The sequence below is a fragment of the Urocitellus parryii genome, chromosome 3, assembly GCF_045843805.1.
Source record: "Urocitellus parryii isolate mUroPar1 chromosome 3, mUroPar1.hap1, whole genome shotgun sequence".
NCBI classification, from domain to species: domain Eukaryota; kingdom Metazoa; phylum Chordata; class Mammalia; order Rodentia; family Sciuridae; genus Urocitellus; species Urocitellus parryii.
The window spans coordinates 218,331,152-218,349,543 of record NC_135533.1 but is presented as its reverse complement, the minus strand read 5'-3'; the positions used below and the strand labels follow the sequence as shown (position 1 = coordinate 218,349,543).

Below are 18,392 nucleotides of genomic sequence, written 5' to 3'. Positions count from 1 at the left end.
GGCCATGAACACCACGGGGGGCCCGCTGCCCCTGGACACCTGCCACCAACTGGCGGCCGGTGGGCACAGCCGGCTCATCGTCCTGCATTACAACCACTCTGGCCGGCTGGCGGGGCGCGGGGGGCCGGAGGACGGCCTGGGGGCCCTGCGCGGGCTCTCGGCGGCGGCCGGGGGCCTGGTGGTGCTGGAGAACCTGCTGGTGCTGGCGGCCATCACCACCCGCATGCGCTCCCGGCGCTGGGTCTACTACTGCCTGGTCAACATCACGCTGAGCGACCTGCTCACCGGCCTGGCCTACCTGGCCAACGTGCTGCTGTCCGGGGCCCGCACCTTCCGCCTGGCGCCCGCACACTGGTTCCTGCGGGAGGGCCTGCTCTTCGCGGCCCTGGCGGCCTCCACCTTCAGCCTGCTCTTCACCGCGGGCGAGCGCTTCGCCACCATGGTGCGGCCGGTGGCCGAGAGCGGGGCCACCAAGACGGGCCGCGTCTACGGCTTCATCGGCCTCTGCTGGCTGCTGGCCGGGCTGCTGGGGCTGCTGCCCCTGCTGGGCTGGAACTGCGTGTGTGCCTTCGAGCGCTGCTCCAGCCTGCTGCCCCTCTACGCCAAGGACTACGTCCTCTTCTGCGTGGTGGTCTTCGCCTGCATCCTGGCCGCCATCCTGGCCCTCTACGGGGCCATCTTCCGGGTGGTGCAGGCCAACGGGCAGAAGGCCCTGCGCGCCCCGGCCCGACGCAAGTCCCGCCGGCTGCTCAAGACGGTCCTCATGATCCTGGTGGCCTTCGTGGTGTGCTGGGGCCCGCTCTTCTGCCTGCTGCTGGCCGACACCTTCGGCTCCACCGTCTGGGCCCAGGAGTACCTGCGGGGCATGGACTGGATCCTGGCGCTGGCCGTGCTCAACTCGGCCATCAACCCCCTGATCTACTCCTTCCGCAGCCGGGAGGTGTGCCGGGCCGTGCTGGCCTTCCTCTGCTGCGGGTGCCTCCGGCTCGGCCTGCGCGGCCCCGGGGACTGCCTGACCCGGGCCACCGAGGCCCACTCTGGAGCGTCCACCACGGACAGCTCACTGAGACCCAGGGACAGCTTCCGGGGCTCCCGGTCGCTCAGCTTCAGGATGCGGGAGCCCCTGTCCAGCATCTCCAGCGTGCGCAGCGTCTGAGGCAGCGCTGGGCACAGGCACCCGCCAGGCCCACGAGAGGGGGCACCCGGCCCTGTGGCCTTCCTGCCGATGCCGAGCGGCTTTCCCTGGGGCCCTGGACAGGGCGGCCACTGTCCACCACGGCGGAGAGCACCTGCAGCAGGTGGCAGGTGGGCCAGGCCCCGGCTCCGGGGGGTTGGGGGGGGCTGGGGGAAGACCCGGCCCTCCTGGGCCACAGAGCTGCGGCTGTGAGGGGCGGGCTGGGGGGCTGAGGCCTGGACTGCAGGGGCGGTGCCCAGGTCGCCAAGGAGCCTGTGTGCACGGGTGACGACGCGCGGGCCACGGCTGCTGGCTGTGTGCAGGGGCAGGTGTGTCCTTGCCGCAGGGTCACGCACGTGTGCTTGGGAGTGTGGTCCTGAGAGGGGTGTGTCTGCCGGGGTAGACTGTGTGTGTGTGTGTGTGTGTGTGTGTGTGAGTGTGTGTGAGTGTGTGTGGCAGCCGCTCCCTGCGCTGCAGGACACTGGGCAGGCCGGTGACGAGTGCACTTTCTCTTCTCGGTCACTCCCCTTGGGGGATGGACTTCTTCCCCAGCTCTACGTCCGCATCTTCTGGGGGCCCCAGATGGGGGCCAGCGGGGAGGACGAGGCCCAGCCCCCGGCCTGTGTCCCCCCCCATTGTGACCCCAGCTCATCACAGAACCCAGGGTGACAGGCAGGTGCTGCCAGGGCACCTGCACCCAGGGGGACCGTCCAGTGACGCGGACGCGTTCTGCCTCTGGCCTGCAGCTGTGCCGAGAGTGGAGAACAGAGCCACCGTGTCAGGACACTCCGTTGACCTAGTTTACATTAAATGGCAGCCGTGAGGCCCGGGGCCCGGGCCGGCAGGAACCTGGGCTTTCCTCGTACCTGGGCCCAGCCCGGGGGGCTTCCTTGCCCCGCCAGCCCAGGGCTCAGGAGAGGGGCTTTGGGATGCCCCCGTGGGTGCTGGGCACTGGCAGCCCACCCAGGTGGCCGTTTCTCTGCCGCAGCAGCGGAGGTGGCGACTGGTTCCGCCGCTGCCCGGAGCTGTGCCCACTGGCCGTGCGTGGCCACAGAACTCATTAAAACCCACAAACCTGAAGGTCGAGGTGCCACGTGTCGGTTCCCTGGGGCCACAGACGGCCTCCGACGGCAGGGCCACTCCTCCGCTGGGTTCTGGGGGCCGAAGTCAGGGTCCAGGTGTGGCCAGGGCTGGCTGCTGAGGCCCCTCCAGGGTCTGGTGGAGGCTGGCGGCCTCGGTGCCCTGGGCTCTGGAAGCTTCTCCTGAGCTCCCCTCCATCTCAGTCGCCCTGCACTGGACGGGGGCCACCCCCCGGGCCCCAGTCCTGCTGACTCTGGGGAGGACCCTGCTTCCAGCAGCAGCCCTTGCTGGGGTCCCGGGGGTCAGGGCTCGACGGCTGGATCCTGGGCACAGGACCACGTTTCCGGAGGAACCCGCTGGGCGCGAGGCTGGCCGAGTGCCCACACAGGGATGCTCGCTGGACGTGCGGGGCAAGCTCCCGGCGCCTGGCCGGGGCCTGTTACCCCCGCTTCCTGCCTCTGCCTGGGCAGCCCAGCCCCGAGCCTGTCTCTGTGCCCTTGGGAGCTTGACCTTGAGCTGACCTCTGGCATCCCCTCACGTGGCCTCCCTCGTCTGCCCCTAGGACTCCTTCAGGCTTCGCCAGCTGCCCAGGTGGCCTCCACCCTGGCTCCAGTCCCCGACCACACCTGCCCCTCTCTGGCCCTGGCGCTGCCTGGGCCGTCCCAGCACCCGGCCTGTGGCCATGCACACAGGCGTCTAGTGACCCAGAGCTCTGGGAGCCCCTGCTGGTCTCAGAACCCGCTTTCCCGCCTCGCCTCCACCAGCTGTCCCCAGGAGCTGCGCCTTGGGTGGCTCAGGGACCCCCTGCCCGGGTCTAGAGCTGAGTAGCCGCACCAGCGGCCTGTCTCCTCACCTGTGGAGTGAGGCTGGACACGGCGGCCTCCTGGGAGGCTGGGAAGGTTCCAGAGACCGCGCATCGCGTGCTTTTGTTTTGTTGGGGGGTGGGAGCCAGGCCTCGTGCTGACCAGGCTGGCCTCCCCACTGAGTGCACCAGGTCCTGCGGGTCCAGCTGTCAGCCGGGCCTGGGGCAGGGGTGGCGGAGGGCAGAGGTGTAAGGGACGGGGCCAGTGAGAGGCATGCACCCCAGGATCAGCTCTCCTGCTGCTCACCTCCTGGGGCAGCCGGAGCAGGGTCCGCAGACGGGGTGCTCAGCAGGTCTGCTGGGGGCGTCACTACCCATCCATGCAACCACTGTGTGTCTGTATTCTGGGACCTGCTGGGCCTGGGAGGAGAGGGGAGCCTGCCGTGTAGACACCCCAGAGGCCACGTCCAGGATCAGGCGCCGGACACGCATCCGCCCGAGGTCCACACCGTCCGCACCTTCTCAGAACACCAACACAGACTGAGCGCTTACAGCAGGGGCTCTTTCTCTAACCAGTTTGCACCGATGACCTCGAATCCTCACCTGCCTCTGGTGGTGGGTGAGGAACTGCAGCTACTGGTCATCGTTATGACAGCTGAGGAAACTGAGGCTCAGAGAGGCCACAAAGCTGGGAAAGGAAGGAGCTGGGATTTGAACTTGTGCTTTTACTTAGTACAAATGCCACTTCTCAGAGGGTACAGAAGGGAGGCCTTGGGTGACCTCACTGGAGCTTGGGATGTCAACATGAGGGCTGGGGCTCTGGCTGCACCCTTGGCCTCAGTCTTCCCACCTGTGCAAGGGGGTGTGGGTTACTGAGGATCACGGTCCCCTGGCCTCCAGACACTAAGCTGTCAGGTTAGGGAAACATCAATAGGACACCCGGAGACTAAACTTTAATTTCTAAGAAGTCACGTTTTTTTCCCTTTTCTTAGTATAATTATGCCTCAAGTAGAAGTCAGGGTGAACACCAGGACGCCGCAGCCCCCGCACGTGGTCCAGGCTCCAGACTACAAATCCCAGCGCCCCCTGCACCCGGTGGCCGCCGTCCCGCAAGGGTTTTACCCTTTTCTCATTCATTCACCCGAAAATGGCGCTGCCGCCCGCCGGGGCCAGGCGCTGCGCTCAGGGCTCCGGGACGACACCGATGCTCGACTCATGCAAAGGTCTGAGCCGTCGCCAGCTTGACATTTGAATTGGGGGGGAATTTTAAATTTTATTCCCCCGCCCCAGAAACTACAATTCCCATGACCCTTTGTGCTCGTGCGAAGGGACCACGACACCCAGGAGGACCAGCGCGCCAGAGAGGCACTTCCTCCTCCAGCTTTCCCCCCCCCCCCGCATTTCCTTCCAGGTCGCAAGGTCACGCCCTGACCGCGTCTCTTATCTCCCCGCTCCGCGCCCCTACCCCAGCCAAGGCCAGGGTCTAAGCAAGTTCCACTGGAGAATGGCTGCCCAAAGCTAGGTCGTTCCCGACTTGGGATTCCTGTGAAATTCCGGTAGCGTTAGCGAAACAACCCCTCAGGGCTTCCGTCGGGAGCCCGCGGTGGGCCTACAACTCCCAGGCGGCTCCGCGCGCCCGGGCGGACTACAGCTCCCGAGAGGCAGCGCGCGCAAGGCTGCCCGCGGCGATGCGTGCAGGACCCCGGTGCGGACGCTGGCTGCCCGACGCGTTGCCCGCAGGACCCCGGCGGCTGCCCATGCCGAGGTGAGTCCGCGGGAGCCGCGGCCGCCGTCCCGTCGTGCCGTCCCGTCCCGTCCCGTCCCCGCCGCCGCCCCGCGCGGACCCGCCGCCGGCCAGGATGCTGGAGGAAGCGGGCGAGGTGCTGGAGAACATGCTGAAGGCGTCGTGCCTGCCGCTCGGCTTCATCGTCTTCTTGCCCGCGGTGCTGCTGCTCGTGGCCCCGCCGCTGCCCGCCGCCGACGCCGCGCACGAGTTCACGGTGTACCGCATGCAGCAGTACGACCTGCAGGGCCAGCCCTACGGTGCGTGCGCGCCCCGCCCCGCCCCGCCGCGTGCGCCGCCGAGCCCGCCGCCGGCCCGGCCCGGCCCGGCCCGGCCCGGGCGGCAGACCCTGGTCCAGGCCCGCCGGCCACCAACCCCCGGCCCTGGCCGGGCCCAGGCCAGCACCTGCGCCGGCCCCTGCCGTCCACCAGGTCCGCTGCGGCGCTCACCCTGGCCCCCTCCTGCGCTGGTCTGTGCGCCCTCAATGGGCTGCCCTGACCTGTCCCGTCCGTCCCAGTCCAGCCAGCTCTCCGCACGGCCAGCCGCTGCACCCACCGCCCTGCCCTGTCCATCCGACTCCGTCCCCATCCCTCGCCCAGGCCGGCCTCCGCCTGCTTCTGGCCTGCCTTTCGGTGTCCCCTGACCTCACTCTTGTTCCTTCTGTTGACACACGTCGCCCTCAGCCCAGCGTCCACCTCCTCCACCCCAGAGCCCACCTGCTCCCTTCTCCCAGGCCTCCTGGGGTCCCTAACCCTGGCTCAGGTCCCACCCACGACCCCTGACCTGGACCTGCTCAGCTGCCTGCTCAGCTCTTGCCCCCGCCCCACCGTCTGTCCCCCGCCCCACTGCCTGTCCACCCCCCTCCCGTGCCCGCGGTCAGAGCGCCCTCTGTCGCTCCAGCCATAGTGGGTTCCAGAATCTTCTGGTGTCTGGTTTGCCTTCCCTCCAGTCTGACCCCAGAGTCGAGTCTTGCCCTCCTGTCAGGGTCCCCTGTGCACGTTCAGGGCCATATGGGGGACTGCTGGAGGCTAGCCCCGGCCTGTGGACCAGCCTCTGCCAGGCCCCGGGAGCCAGATTCCCATGGCCTCTTGGATTCCCTCTGCCCAAAGTGGCCTCGTTTCTTTCTAGAGTGATGGTTTGTCAGCCCCGGAGACCCTGGGCCATGTCCGGGGACATGTGGTTGTCATGCCTGGGGTGTCCTGCCCTGGAGTGGTGGAGGCCAGGGACACTGCTCAGGACCCCTCTCTCCCCAGGCGACTGTCCAGCCTAGTGTCCCCCGCGCTGAGGGGCCGTGGATTAGAATGAGCACTTCCCTCGAGCTGTCCGGCCTCTGCCCTGGGACAGGTCTTGAAGGGCGCTGTCCAGTGGAACTGCGTCTCTTGTCTGGTCTGGGAGCTGCCAGCCTCTGGTGGCCTTGGATGTGGTGTTTAGTGCTATTTAACTATAACAAATTCAAGCGGCCACATGTGGCCAGCAGCTACCTAGCCGGGCAGCACAGCCCTGGAGTACAGGAGGTTTGTCTAGAAGAGTCCACAGTTCAGAATGCCAGCCGCAGACCTCGGGCACCCTGCTTCTCCATGTCCCGTGTCACCGCCCCTGCCCGGCTCATCTCCACCTGTCCTTCCTGCGCACCCCACTTGTTACCAGCCCCTCAGGGGGCTGCCCACCTGGGCCTAGTGCTGCCCCTGCAGGCAGCCGGAGTGACCCCATTCTACAGCCTTGCCCTCAGAAGTTGGCCGAGTTTGTGGGACCTTCGGTTCCTCTGCGCCTCCAGGCCTTTGCCTCCTCCCTCCCAGCCTCTGCCTGCTGCCCCCAGCCTCTGCCTGCTGCCTCCCTGCTGGCCCTTCTTCCAGACCTCCCTTCCCTGGCCTCTCCCCGGTCCTGGGTCCTTCTCCTGGTCCTGGGCCCTTCCCATTCTTTTTTCTGACCCTATGTGTCCTCCTCCCTGAACCCCACTTTTTCTTGGTCCTTGATGAGCTGCCCAGAAGCTGCTGGCCCCGCGTGGGTGTGGCCTTCCCCTGGATCTGGCCTCCCCCTGCCAGGCCAGAAAGACTGGGGGGTCGCAGGGCCTGTCAGGTGGCCCCTGTTCTGCGTGGTGTGTCCGGGAGGCTGGTCCGGGAGCCTGTGCGGGCAGGCAGGACAGGACAGGCCTGAGGACACTCAGCCATGACCCCTCCCCTGGCCCCGGGCCTCAGCGCTGCCCCTGCCCGCTGCCTGCTCCTTGCCCAACTTCCTGTGGCCCTGTTGGGAAACGTGGGCAGGTGTGGGGGCAGAGCAGGTGCCCAGCCAGTGGCCCAGCTAGCCCCTCCTGCGGTGGCACTCTGACCCCCCCGGCCTGGCTGCTCCTTGCTTGCGCCCCTGTCCGCTTCCCCTCAGGGCCAGGGATCTGGGTGGTGGCCCTTGTGAGTGCCCACAAGCCTGGCCCCTGGGCCTGTGCCAGGGAGGAATAGGGGACAGTGGGCTGAGCTGGCCACACCGTGTGGGCGAGGGTGGAAGGGTGGCCTTGGCCTGGGCGGAGAGCTGGCCCGTCCCTGGGCGGGGCTCGCATGGCCAGGAGCCTGTGAGGTCTGCTGGGTGGGGCTGTGCCCTGAGCCCCGCCAGCTGTCAGTCGCCCGGCCGCCGTGGGACAGGGTCTTCTCCACTTCCTGCTAGGGTCTCGAGCCGGAGGCCGGGCCACACCTGGCCTGGTCTGCGTCACCTGCCGGCTCCGCCTGGTGTCATTTGGGATGTCTGAGACCTTGGTCCCTTGCCTTTGGCCTTTGACCTTGGGGCTGCCCATGGGGTACGACCTGCCATCCCTTGTCCCTCGGTGGGCTCACCTGTTCCTGGTGCGCTCGAGGACCAGGCCCCGCAGAGCTCAGCGGTCAGTGCCCCTTGGAGGACGCTGCCCTGGTGGGCGCACAGGTGGGGCCATCCCTTCACGCTGTGGAGAGGCTGCCGCGGGTGGACCTTGGTGACCCGGGAGAGCCAGGAGCCAGTGCCCAGACCTGCTGTGGCCCAGGGGCTCCTGCAAGGCGGGAAGGGCAGCTCGGCCGGCCGGGCCTCCGGGGCTGCCGGGTGGCCGTGTCTGTGGCCGTGCTGTCCACGTGGCTGGCCCAGGCTCTCAGGAGAGAGGGGACGGAGGCAGTTAGGGGCCGGGCAGGGGGTCTCACCACAAGTGGTTCTGCGCCCAAGGGACACTGACGTCTGGGGACGTGTGGCTGTCACGCCTGTGGTGTCCTGATCTGTAGGGGCAGAGACGGGGACACTGCTCAGCACCTTGCCAGGCCTGGGACACCACCCAGAGTGACCAGCCCTGTGTCCACAGTGCCGAGGAGCCCAGGGTGCCCGCGGCTTGTCTTGGGGCCCTGGAGGGACCTGGCCTCTGCCCGTCCCCCGCTCCAGTGCTCGCTGAGGGAGTGGGTCGGCGCGGACACAGGCAGCTGCTGGGCATCCCCTGCCCGAGCCCCAGAGTGGACGTGGACTGTCCAGGGCTGGGCTGAGGGTGCAGGCAGGCAGCAGGGGGGAGCGGGGCTCTGGCCACCAGTCCCTGGCAGGAGGCCCGGGGCTGCAGTCCCCGCACGGCCCCAGCTGATACCAGGAGTCGCGCGTGGCCTCGTGGGCCCTGGGCCCTGTCGGGGCCAGACGACGGCACCAGGCCTTCAGGGCCCCCTGCCCTCCCTGGACGTGCTCAGGGTGGCCCGGGGCCCGTGCTGCTACAGCCCCTGGTTTTCTAGAAAGCTTGTGTCGAGGCCACCCGGGGGTCTGTCCTCTTGTGCCCGTGCGGGGGTCAGCCTGGCCCTGTGAGAGCCCTCCGGAACCAGGGCCCGTCTGACACCGCTGCCCCATGCCCGGGTCCCCCTGCGCCCAGCCACCCCCGGGTGACCCCTTCGTTTGCTGCCTTTGCATGCAGGACTGAGGCCATCTGGAGGCGCACTGGCCAGGGCTGCAAGCGGGCGGGTCCTCCTGACCCTGGCCGAGCGGCAGGGCCTGGCCGTGTCCGGCTGCGCTGGGGTTTCCCTGCGGGTTGGGGGCTGCGTCCCCGAGGGGAAGGGACTCTGCCTTTTTCTGGCACTTGGCAGTCAGGCTGTGGCCAGCACCGCCCATGCCTGGGGCTGCCAGACTGAGGTGGCCCGTCCCCGCAGGCACCCGGAACGCAGTGCTCAACACGGAGGCACGCACGATGGACGCGGACGTGCTGAGCCGGCGCTGCGTGCTCATGCGGCTGGCGGACTTCTCCTACGAGCAGTACCAGAAGGCCCTGCGGCAGTCGGCGGGGGCCGTGGTCATCATCCTGCCGCGGGCCATGGCCGCTGTGCCCCAGGACGTCGTGCGGGTGAGCCCTCCCTCGCCAGGACAGAGGCTGTGGTTCCGGGTCAGCTGTGTGACCTGAGGCAGGCTGCTGTGCCTCTCTGAGCACTGATGCTCCCTGGGGGCAGCTTTGTCCCCAGGAGACACTGAGTGCTCTCAGATGTCATTTGGGTCTGGGGTGTCCTGGCCTGGAGTGAGTGGAGGCCAGGGACACTGCCCAGCACCTTGCAGCACCCAGGACGCCCACCCCGGAGAAAGACTCAGCCTCAGACATTGTCAGTGGCCTGGGGAGGAGCCCTTGTCAATCAAGGGGACCTGGTGGCACCCACCGGAGACCCAGGTGGAGCTGCCCCACCCCAGGGCCCGCTGCCCCCAGGAGTGGCCACGCCAGGCCCCTAGTCAGCAGCCTGCCCACTCCCTCCCCCAGCAATTCATGGAGATCGAGCCTGAGATGCTGGCCATGGAGACCATCGTCCCCGTGTACTTTGCCGTGGAGGACGAGGCCCTGCTGTCCATCTACGAGCAGACCCAGGCCGCCTCCGCCTCCCAGGGCTCTGCCTCTGCCGCCGAAGGTAGGCTCCGGCCTGGGCAGGGCGGGAGGCGTCCCTGAGCAGAGGCCAGGTCGGGGGCCGCCCAGCCTGTGGCCAGGTGCTGCAGCGGGCCCCGGCACAGCCTCGGGCCCTGTGCCCCCATTTCCGCTCTGCGGGACACGGCCTGCTCGTCCCCTCTGGGCCAGCCTCTGCGAGGAGGCCGCTGCATCACCACCTGGGGGTCGCGTGGGTCGGCGCACTCCTGGGGAAGGACGCGGCTGTGCCCTGGGGAAGGTGGGGAGGTCAGCTGGAGGAGCTGCCCGGCCTCCACCTGTGGACAGCAGGGGCTGGGGTGGAGCTGGCCTGGCGTCCCTGTTCCACGGGGGAAAGACAAAGGGACCCGGATGGGGGCGTAAGGAGCCGCAGGGCAGCAATGTGGTGGCCCCTCCTGTCATCCCACCACGCAGAGGCCGAGGCAGGTGGCCAGCAAGTCCAGGCCCGCCCGGGCCACCTAGCGAGCCCCTGTCCAGAATGAAAGGCAAAGGCCGGGGTGCGGCCGGCTGGGCATGCGGGGCCCTGGCTCCTCCCAGCCCCAGGGGCAGGTGGGGCCGTGGACACAGGTGGACCTGGTCTGGCTCCTGGGGAGCGCCGTGGTGGCCGTCTGTGGGTGAGACCTGGCTGGTGGGCAAGGTTCTTGAGGTCCCAGGGGCAGCCCTTCACTCAGCCGCGTGCCCGTAGAGCAGCTGCCCGAGGGACAGGAGTGTCACCTCGGGCCTGAGCAGGGTCCCAGCCTGGTGTCCGTGGATCCTCGCAGGCGTCCTAGAGATTCCCGCGTGGCAGCCGCGGGGTGCTGGGTCAGGGCTTGGAGTGTGGGCGCGGCGGGGGAGGCCGCGTGCTGGGCACAGCTGGGTGGCCTGACCTGGAACACGGAGGCTCACGCAGTTGCACCAGCCTCACGTCCAGCTCCTGGGCCCCTGGCTGCCCCCCGGGCACGTCCTGTAGGCCCCCAGTGTCGTGAGGGTCCCCGCTGTCCTCGGCACTGGGGATGGGGCCAGGGCCTCGCACATGCTGGGCGCTGGGAGCGGCGGGCCATGCCCCAGCCCGCTGGCCTCGAGACTCCAGGTGTGCAGCTGGCCTCAGCCGGGAGGCCGTTCCCTGTCGGCCGTGGAAGGCCAGGTTCCAGCAGAGCCTCGGGTGGCGGTCAGTGGCATGTGCCGTGTGCCCAGGAGCCGGTGGGGGGCACCGGGTTCCTGTGTGCAGGTCTCAGCCACCACGTCCTCAGTGCCCTGTGCGGCTGGAGGAAGCCAGCCCCCAGCCCAGGTGACCTGTCCCTCTCCTGTTCCCAGTGCTGCTCCACACGGCCACTGCCAATGGCTTCCAGATGGTCACCAGTGGGGTCCAGAGCAAGGCCGTGAGCGACTGGCTCATCACCAGCGTGGAGGTGAGTGCCGGCCCTCCAGGCTCCTGACCCCCAGGCGGAGGCCCCCCGTGGCCCCAGAGCCCCGCGGGCAGTGGCCGGGAGGGGCCTCTAGATGCGTCTGCCATGTCCCTGCTGCGTGCAGGAGGGTGGCCAACGAGGGTGGCCGTGCCATGCTCTCTTTCTGAGCGGCTTAGCTGACCCAGGGGCTCTGCCGGGGGGCTCATCCCCAGTGACAGGGCCTGGGTGCTCTGCTGTCCGGGGTCAGCCAGACCGAGGGGCTCGTGGGGCGCCGTGGGGTGGGCAGCCAGGCCGGGGCGGGCAGGAGCCCCGGGCAGGGTTGTGGCCGCGGGCTGGGGTCCTTCCTGCCCGGCTCCCTGAGGCCCCGCCAAGCTGTGGCCTAGCTTTCAGGGCAGCTCCCTGCGCCCGCACCTCTGGGGCCCAACCTGCCCACGTGGCCACCTGTTGTTAGTTCTGGAAGCTTCTGTGTCACCTTGTTCACAGGAGGGGGGACCAGAAGCTGCCGGCCCTGGCGGTCCACTCCCTGGACCCTCCTGTCGGCTGGAGGCTGGGGCTGGGGTCGGCCCATTTTCTGGGGAGAGGCCTCAGTCCTGGAGCCAGGGTCAGGCCGCTCTTCCGCCGTCACCTCTGGGGTCACTTGTGGCCTGGCCGTCTCTGCCGAGGCTCCTGGGCTGTGCCGGTTGGCGGGCAGCTCATGGAGCGTGGCGGAGGCAGGGAGACCTGGTCACTGGTGGCCTGCGCCACCTGGACAGGGCCACAGCAACCGAGTGCCACGGCTGCTACAGGAAACAGGCGGGAGACTTCCCGCCCGTGACGGGGAGGGGAGCGTGCCGTGGTGGCCCCAGACCGCGGCAGGCCCTGTGTGTGGCTCCGCTCCAGGCAGTGGGGCTGGCTCCTGCCGCGTCACCTTGGCAGGGTGGCCTCTTCCTGGGGGAAGTGGGTCTCGCAAGCCTTGAGTGTATGTCCGGCTGGGCCAGGCCCATGCTCACGTCTCCCTTGGTGGCTTCCTGAGCAGTCACCATGGACGGCCTGGCCCCAGGGCTGAGCAGGCTGGAGGGGCCGGGAGGCGGGAGAGGCCCCGGGTGGCTGCCGTGTCGGGGTCACCTCCTGCTCCTCCGCCTCCTCCCCAGGGCCAGCTTCACAGCAGATGGGGCCCTGTCCCCCCTCTGCCCTGTCCCCAGGGGTTTCTTGGGGGCTCGTGGGGCTGGGGGCCGGGACACCCCAGGGAGGAGGCGTTTTCTGGAGCTGGGCGACCAGCCCCTTGCCCCTCTGGGCTGGAGTGGCGGGCGGCGGCCACCATCTGGCTGGTCCCAGGTCACGCTTTCTCTCCACAGGGGCGGCTGACGGGGCTGGGTGGAGAGGACCTGCCCACCATCGTCATCGTGGCTCACTACGACGCCTTCGGGGTGGCCCCGGTGAGTGCCCCTGCCCGGAGCCCTCGGGGTTCCGTGGCTGCGTCCTCACTGTTGGTCTTGGCACTGGGGTTGGGCCCGGGGCTCGGCGTGTCCCCGCCCTCCTGTCCCTCCTCCAGAGACAGCGCCTGGCCTCGGGCCTGCGTCCCCTGCCCCAACCCCGAGCTGCTGGGGTGAGCTCTGCAGGACAGGAGTGTCCAGCCAGTGTCCTGGCACATCCCGGGCCTCAGTCTCGTTCCCGAGCATCGTGTCACCCCAGAAGGAAGCCCGTCCCCAGGAGCAGTCCCCGTCTCCTCGTCGGCCCTAGACCCGCCGGTTCTGGTGCTTCCCCTCAGGGGACACCGAGCACAGCGTCCCTCAGGGACCACTGTGCCCCTGGGTGGTCCCAACGCTTTCCTCTTCCCCAGAGCCACTTGTCACCCACAGGGGACCCCGTGTTAGGACGTACAGATGAGGTGAAGGCAGGGGCAGGTGGTCGGACGGTGCCCTGCAGCTGGGCACCAGGCTGGGCAGCTGTCACGCGCAGGGCCGGGCGGAGGCCGGGCGGCCTGGGTGCTGTCCTCAGGGAGCCGGTCGGACCTTGCTGGGGCCTCGGCCTGCAGGTGTGGGATGCGGTCAGTCAGGCAAGGCAGAGGGGCTAGCCGTCCAGCCGGGGGCCGGAGCCGGGCCAGAGGCGAGCCTGGTGGGGGTTCTCGGTGACCGCTGGCGGTGGGCTGTCTCTCCGCAGTGGCTGTCCCTGGGCGCGGACTCCAACGGGAGTGGTGTCTCGGTGCTGCTGGAGCTGGCCCGGCTCTTCTCCAGGCTCTACACCTATAAGCGCACCCACGCGGCGTGAGTGCTGGCACCCGGTGGGCGGGCGGGCGGGCGGCGGGCAGGGCTCTGGCCAATGGTGAAGGCGTGAGGTGCTGGCGTGCAGCGGCCCGTCACACTCTGGTGGCATCCTGCTGAGCAGTGTCCGGCCCCACCTGCTCCAGGACAGGACACCCCAGTCGTGACAGCCACCAGTGTCCCCTAGCGCAGGGTCCCCTGGAGAGCCGGGGTAGCTGCTTGGAGAAGTCAGGGCCGCTGTGCCCAGAATGTCCCCAGCCTCTCGTCCCGGGTGCTGCCTAGTGACTGTGGCCGTGTGCAGAGCATCTGCGCCTGCAGCCAGCAGCAGGGGCCTGTCCCACCTGTGGCACTGGGCAGCGGACACTTGTCTGTCACCTGCTGAGCTGTCGCAGCCAGGCCACGGGGCACAGGGTGAATGGCCCCTTGGAGCAGGTGACAGCACTGCGGACTCAGGAGCTTGGAGCAAGCAGCTGCACAGGGGCCCCTCGGCGTTCTTGCCTGGGATACCACAGACGCAGTCCCTTCTGGACGCAGCTGTGTGTGGACTGTGGCCCTGGCCAGATGGCCTGTAGATCGTCCAGGGACTCGCTCTGGGCAGTTGTCTTGCTTGCTCAGGGGCAGTGGCGGGCAGCCTGGGGCCCTGGCACAGTGTGAAGGCTGTTCTGATGGTCTCTCGCCCTGACACGCCCTTCGTGAGCATGTGCCCTGCTCTGAGGTGTCCTCCGGCGTCCATCTGAAATCCCGGCCCGAGGGAAGAGCCAACTCCTGGCCCAGGTGCCCGTGGACCTGCAGTCTCTGTCGTCCCAGGGCCGCCTGGTGCCCGTGTCTCCTCTACCCGGGGTCCAGCCACCAGGCTCAGTGGCCTCCTGGCCCCACAATAGCCACCTTCTCACAGTTGGTGTTGACCACGACCCTGTTTCCACGGAATGCCACCTGGAGGCCCAGGAGTGTGAATTTGGGGGACAGTTTGCCTCAGGCAGGGACAGTGGGAGGCAGGGGGACCTCCCTGGGGGGCTCCAGGCAGGGCCAAGCCCCATGGCTGTCAATGCAGCTGGCCACCTTGGAAGCGCAGGGTGGCCCTGGCAAGTGGACGGTGCCAGGAGACCCCTCTGTCTTCCTGGCGTCTACACCCCGGGCCACCAGCCCAGTGTCTCCTGCTCTCCAGGAGCTCGAAGCCGCTGCAGTGGGCCTTCACCTGAGACAGCCTCCCCCCACACCCCCCCCCGTCACCCCACTCAGTGTCTGGGGACGTGTGGCCTCGTGGCTGGGGACTCTTGGCCTGGAGGCGGTGGAGGCAGGGACGCTGCACCAGAGAACGGCCCCAGTGTCCGCAGCCCAGGGCAGAGGCCCACGAGCTGCCCGTCCTCCGCCCAGGGTGCTGGCTGTGACCCGAGGCTCCCCCCCAGGTACAACCTCCTGTTCTTCGCTTCTGGAGGAGGCAAGTTTAACTACCAGGGGACCAAGCGCTGGCTGGAGGACAACCTGGACCACACAGGTGGGTGGCCGGGGCAGAGCAGCACCCAGGGGCGACGGGCCTCCTCCTGGCTGCTGCCACCTCAAAACCCTCGACGCCCACAGACTCCAGCCTGCTCCAGGACAACGTGGCCTTCGTCCTGTGCCTGGACACCGTGGGCCGGGGCAGCAGCCTGCACCTGCACGTGTCCAGGCCGCCCCGGGAGGGGACCCTGCAGCACGCCTTCCTGCGGGAGCTGGAAACGGTGGGTGCTGTGGCCACTGTGGCCGGGTGGGGGGCGCCGGACCTGCCTCGGGCTGTGGGGCATCGGGGAATGGCCGGCAGGGCCACCCTGACAGCGCTGCGGGTGCAGGTAGCCGCCCACCAGTTCCCCGAGGTACGGTTCTCCATGGTGCACAAGAAGATCAACCTGGCCGACGACGTGCTGGCCTGGGAGCACGAGCGCTTTGCCATCCGCCGGCTGCCCGCCTTCACCCTGTCCCACCTGGAGAGCCACCGTGACGGCCAGCGCAGCAGCATCATGGACGTGCGGTGAGGCCTTCCAGAGCTTCCTTAGCCCAATGGGGCGGGTGACCGCAGGACAGGGGCCTGGAGCCTGGGAGGAGTCTCCACCAGGCAGGGGAAGCGGCGGCACGTCAGGGACCAGGGGCTAAGGAGGGTGGCAAGAGTGGGGCCGCAGTCCAGGCCGCTGCCCCTGGCCCACCCTGCCCGTCACCATCTGCCACCCACAGTCCAGACCAGGGCTCCCCCAGGACATTGTGGGCACTGGGTTCTCTGGGCTGCAGCAGACTGGGCCCCTGTGAGGTGTGTGAGGGGCCCTGCTGGGCGGGCCTGGGCTGTGCCACCCTCTGCCCTGGCTGAGGGCGCCTTTCCCCCGGTGCCCTAGGGCCACAGGACAGGGCCGCAGACAGGGCCTGCAGCCCCAGGGCTATTCCCATCCTCGGGGCCATGTCCTCACAGCCTGTAGGGAGGTCCTCGCGCACCAGGGCCTAGTTGCCTGGATGGCGGCCGTGTGCTGGTCACACCTCCATTGACGTGGGCCATCCCCGGGTCTCCTCACGAGGAGGCCAGGCACCAGACATGGGTCCACCCACACAAGTGTGGCCATATCTCCACAGGCCTGTGTGCCAGGCCTTGTTCACCGTTGGGGCGTGGTCCGAGGTGGACGCGAGCTCTGGGGACACTGTCGGCCCCTGCACAGGTGTTGGAGGTCTGCCCTCAGCTCCCTGCTAGGCAGGAGGCATGCAGGGCAGCGCGCGTGTCCCCAGGGCTCAGCTGCCCATGCCGAGTACCGCTCCTGTCGTCCTGTCCGCTGTGGGCCCTGCCCATGCTCAGAAACCACCTGACCGCGAGGGACCCTCCCGCGCCCTCCCTGCAGGTCCCGGGTGGACTCGAAGACCCTGACGCGCAACACGAGGATCATCGCGGAGGCCCTGACGCGGGTCATATACAACCTGACAGAGAAGGTGAGCCCCGCCTGCGAGCCCCCACCGCTGTCCAGGTGGACTCGGGGCCGCTGTGCCCCTGACTCCTCTTGTGCCTGGACACCGTGGGCCGGGGCAGCAGCCTGCACCTCTTGTCTCTGCAGGGCACCCCGCCAGACATGCCCGTGTTCACCGAGCAGATGGTAAGGGCCGTGGGTGGGGCCATGTGGGCGGGGGGGGGGGCATGGGCAGGGCCGGTGGGGCGGGGCCGGCCAGTGCCGGGCCCAGGGCTGCTGTGACCTTGGCCGCCTTCCTGCAGCAGGTCCAGCAGGAGCAGCTGGACTCGGTGATGGACTGGCTCACCAACCAGCCGCGGGCTGCACAGCTGCTGGACAAGGACGGCACCTTCCTGAGCACGCTGGAGCACTTCCTGAGCCGCTACCTGAAGGACGTGCGGCAGCACCACGTGAAGGCCGACAAGCGGTGGGCGTCTGGGCCGCACCGGGCGCAGCAGATAGGAGCAGGAGGAAGGAAGGATAAGTAGAGACGCAGGTGCCCCCAAGCAGGTCCCTGCCAGACGGCGGGCATCCAGCCCTTGCCGCTACCTGGAGGCCAGGCAGGTGTGCCGCTGGGCCTCTGCCGGCCGCCTTCCACCCTCAGGCGCCTCGTAGGGCCCTGGTGCCTTGGCTGGCCCTCCTTGCGGCACCAGGCAGGGCCGCGCCCTGGGCCGGGGTCTTTCCCAGCCCTTTCAGTTTTCAAGAGCACATTTTAACGCCTTCAGAAGAACGCGGGCAGGTGACAGGAGAATCCCTGCAGCCTCCCTGTGGGGACGGTGGATGGCCCAATGTCTGGGAGATCTGGTACCTGGACCACTGGCCTCTGTCTTGGTCCCAGAGGCTGTGGGGACAGGGCACAGCCTGGCGTGCCAGTGTTGGCTGACCTCTGAGCACATCCTGTCTCCCCAGGGACCCCGAGTTCGTCTTCTATGACCAGCTGAAGCAGGTGATGAACGCCTACAGGTGAGTGGCAGCCTATGACAGCCAAGCGGGCCACGGGCCACGGACCCGGGGAGACGGCCATGCTGGCCCTGACTGACCCTGCTCTTCCCTGGCCACACGGGCCCCTGCTTCCCCCAGGGTCAAGCCGGCTATCTTCGACCTGCTCCTGGCCGTCTGCATCGGCGCCTACCTCGGGATGGCCTACACGGCAGTCCAGGTGAGCGGCGGGCAGGGCCTCCGGGACGGGGTGGGCCCGCCAGGCCTCCGCCCAGCCTAGAGGCAGCAGCCTGCAGCGCCTCAGCCTCCCAGGTCCCCATGGCCTCACCTCTGGCCCTGCCGCCCCCAGCACTTTGACCTCCTCTACAAGACCGTGCAGAGGCTACTGGTAAAGGCCAAGACACAGTGACCCGGCCACCCGTCCGCGCCCGCCACGCAGGAAGGACAGCACCCCTGGCCGTTGACACTGAATTACAGTTTCCGAGCCGCTCTCCAGGCCTGGGGCGTCTTTCTTTCTCTTTGCCATGGACTCCCCCGGAGGAGGGCGCGGAGCTGGCTGGGGCCAGGCCTCGGACGCGGGAGCCAGCGTGGACGAGCCCCAGCCCGGGGCCTGCCCAGCACACGCACCTTACGGAGGAAGCCCAGCTGCAGAGCTGGGGTCAGGCCCGATCCTGACCTTGGCAGCTGGCTGTCCTGGACGCCCCTGGACGCCCAGGTCTCCTCTCCACCCTGCTGCTGACCTGGGTGTGGTGACACTTCTCCCTTCTCCCACTTGCTGGCTGCAGCCTCTAGGTCTCAGGATTCGGCCATTTGTGGCCTCCCCTGCCCACCGCTCCACGACACCCCCTGGCCACCAGGTGGACAGAGCAAGCAGATTGGGCTGGTGCTGAGCCTGCCCCCAGGTGGCCACTCCTGCCACACCTGCGGGTCACTAGCTGGTTGCTGCCCCTCTGCCTGCTGGCCCTGAGCCCAGAGTCTTCACACCCTGCAGCTCCAGTCCCTAGCGCTTCCTGTCCCCACATGCCCTGCGGCTCCCCACGTGCCCCACGGCTCCCGCAGGCCGCCTGTCCCTTGAGCTCGCCCGCCCCAGGCTCCTCACGCCTCTGTCCATCTGGGAAAGAGACTGGGGGGGCCACCCTCTGTCCCCGGAGGGAGGTCTGCA

The 18,392-nt window shown here is 68.6% G+C and overlaps 2 protein-coding genes across 3 annotated transcripts; both read left to right on the top strand.

Annotated features, from left to right (window-relative positions):
* S1pr4 (sphingosine-1-phosphate receptor 4) lies at positions 1 to 1,156 on the top strand. The gene has a single exon (XM_026404442.2). The coding sequence runs from the start codon at positions 5 to 7 to the stop codon at positions 1,154 to 1,156; it is 1,152 nt and encodes a 383-aa protein (XP_026260227.2). The 5' UTR covers positions 1 to 4.
* Positions 1,157 to 4,827: 3,671 nt separating this feature from the next.
* Positions 4,828 to 17,721, top strand: Ncln (nicalin). Of its 2 annotated transcripts, none has more exons than XM_026404360.2 (15): positions 4,828 to 5,099; positions 8,964 to 9,154; positions 9,557 to 9,701; positions 11,006 to 11,100; positions 12,432 to 12,512; positions 13,237 to 13,340; positions 14,744 to 14,832; positions 14,916 to 15,055; positions 15,164 to 15,342; positions 16,190 to 16,277; positions 16,400 to 16,438; positions 16,558 to 16,718; positions 17,201 to 17,254; positions 17,372 to 17,450; positions 17,580 to 17,721. In XM_026404360.2, the coding sequence occupies exons 1-15, from the start codon at positions 4,916 to 4,918 to the stop codon at positions 17,637 to 17,639; spliced, it is 1,689 nt and encodes a 562-aa protein (XP_026260145.1). In that variant the 5' UTR covers positions 4,828 to 4,915; the 3' UTR covers positions 17,640 to 17,721. The 2 variants fall into 2 exon arrangements, with proteins under 2 accessions (XP_026260145.1, XP_026260144.1); XM_026404359.2 differs by having other exon boundaries at positions 16,555 to 16,718.
* The last annotated feature ends 671 nt before the right edge of the window (positions 17,722 to 18,392 follow it).

Excerpts from the sequence above, each read along its gene's own strand:
- S1pr4 (XM_026404442.2), top strand. The coding sequence starts at position 5 with ATGAACACCACGGGGGGCCCGCTGCCCCTGGACACCTGCCACCAACTG.
- Ncln (XM_026404359.2), top strand. The coding sequence starts at position 4,916 with ATGCTGGAGGAAGCGGGCGAGGTGCTGGAGAACATGCTGAAGGCGTCG. Across the intron at positions 15,343-16,189 it reads AGCAGCATCATGGACGTGCG|GTCCCGGGTGGACTCGAAGA; the intron begins GTGAGGCCTTCC and ends CCCTCCCTGCAG. Across the intron at positions 16,719-17,200 it reads CACGTGAAGGCCGACAAGCG|GGACCCCGAGTTCGTCTTCT; the intron begins GTGGGCGTCTGG and ends CTGTCTCCCCAG.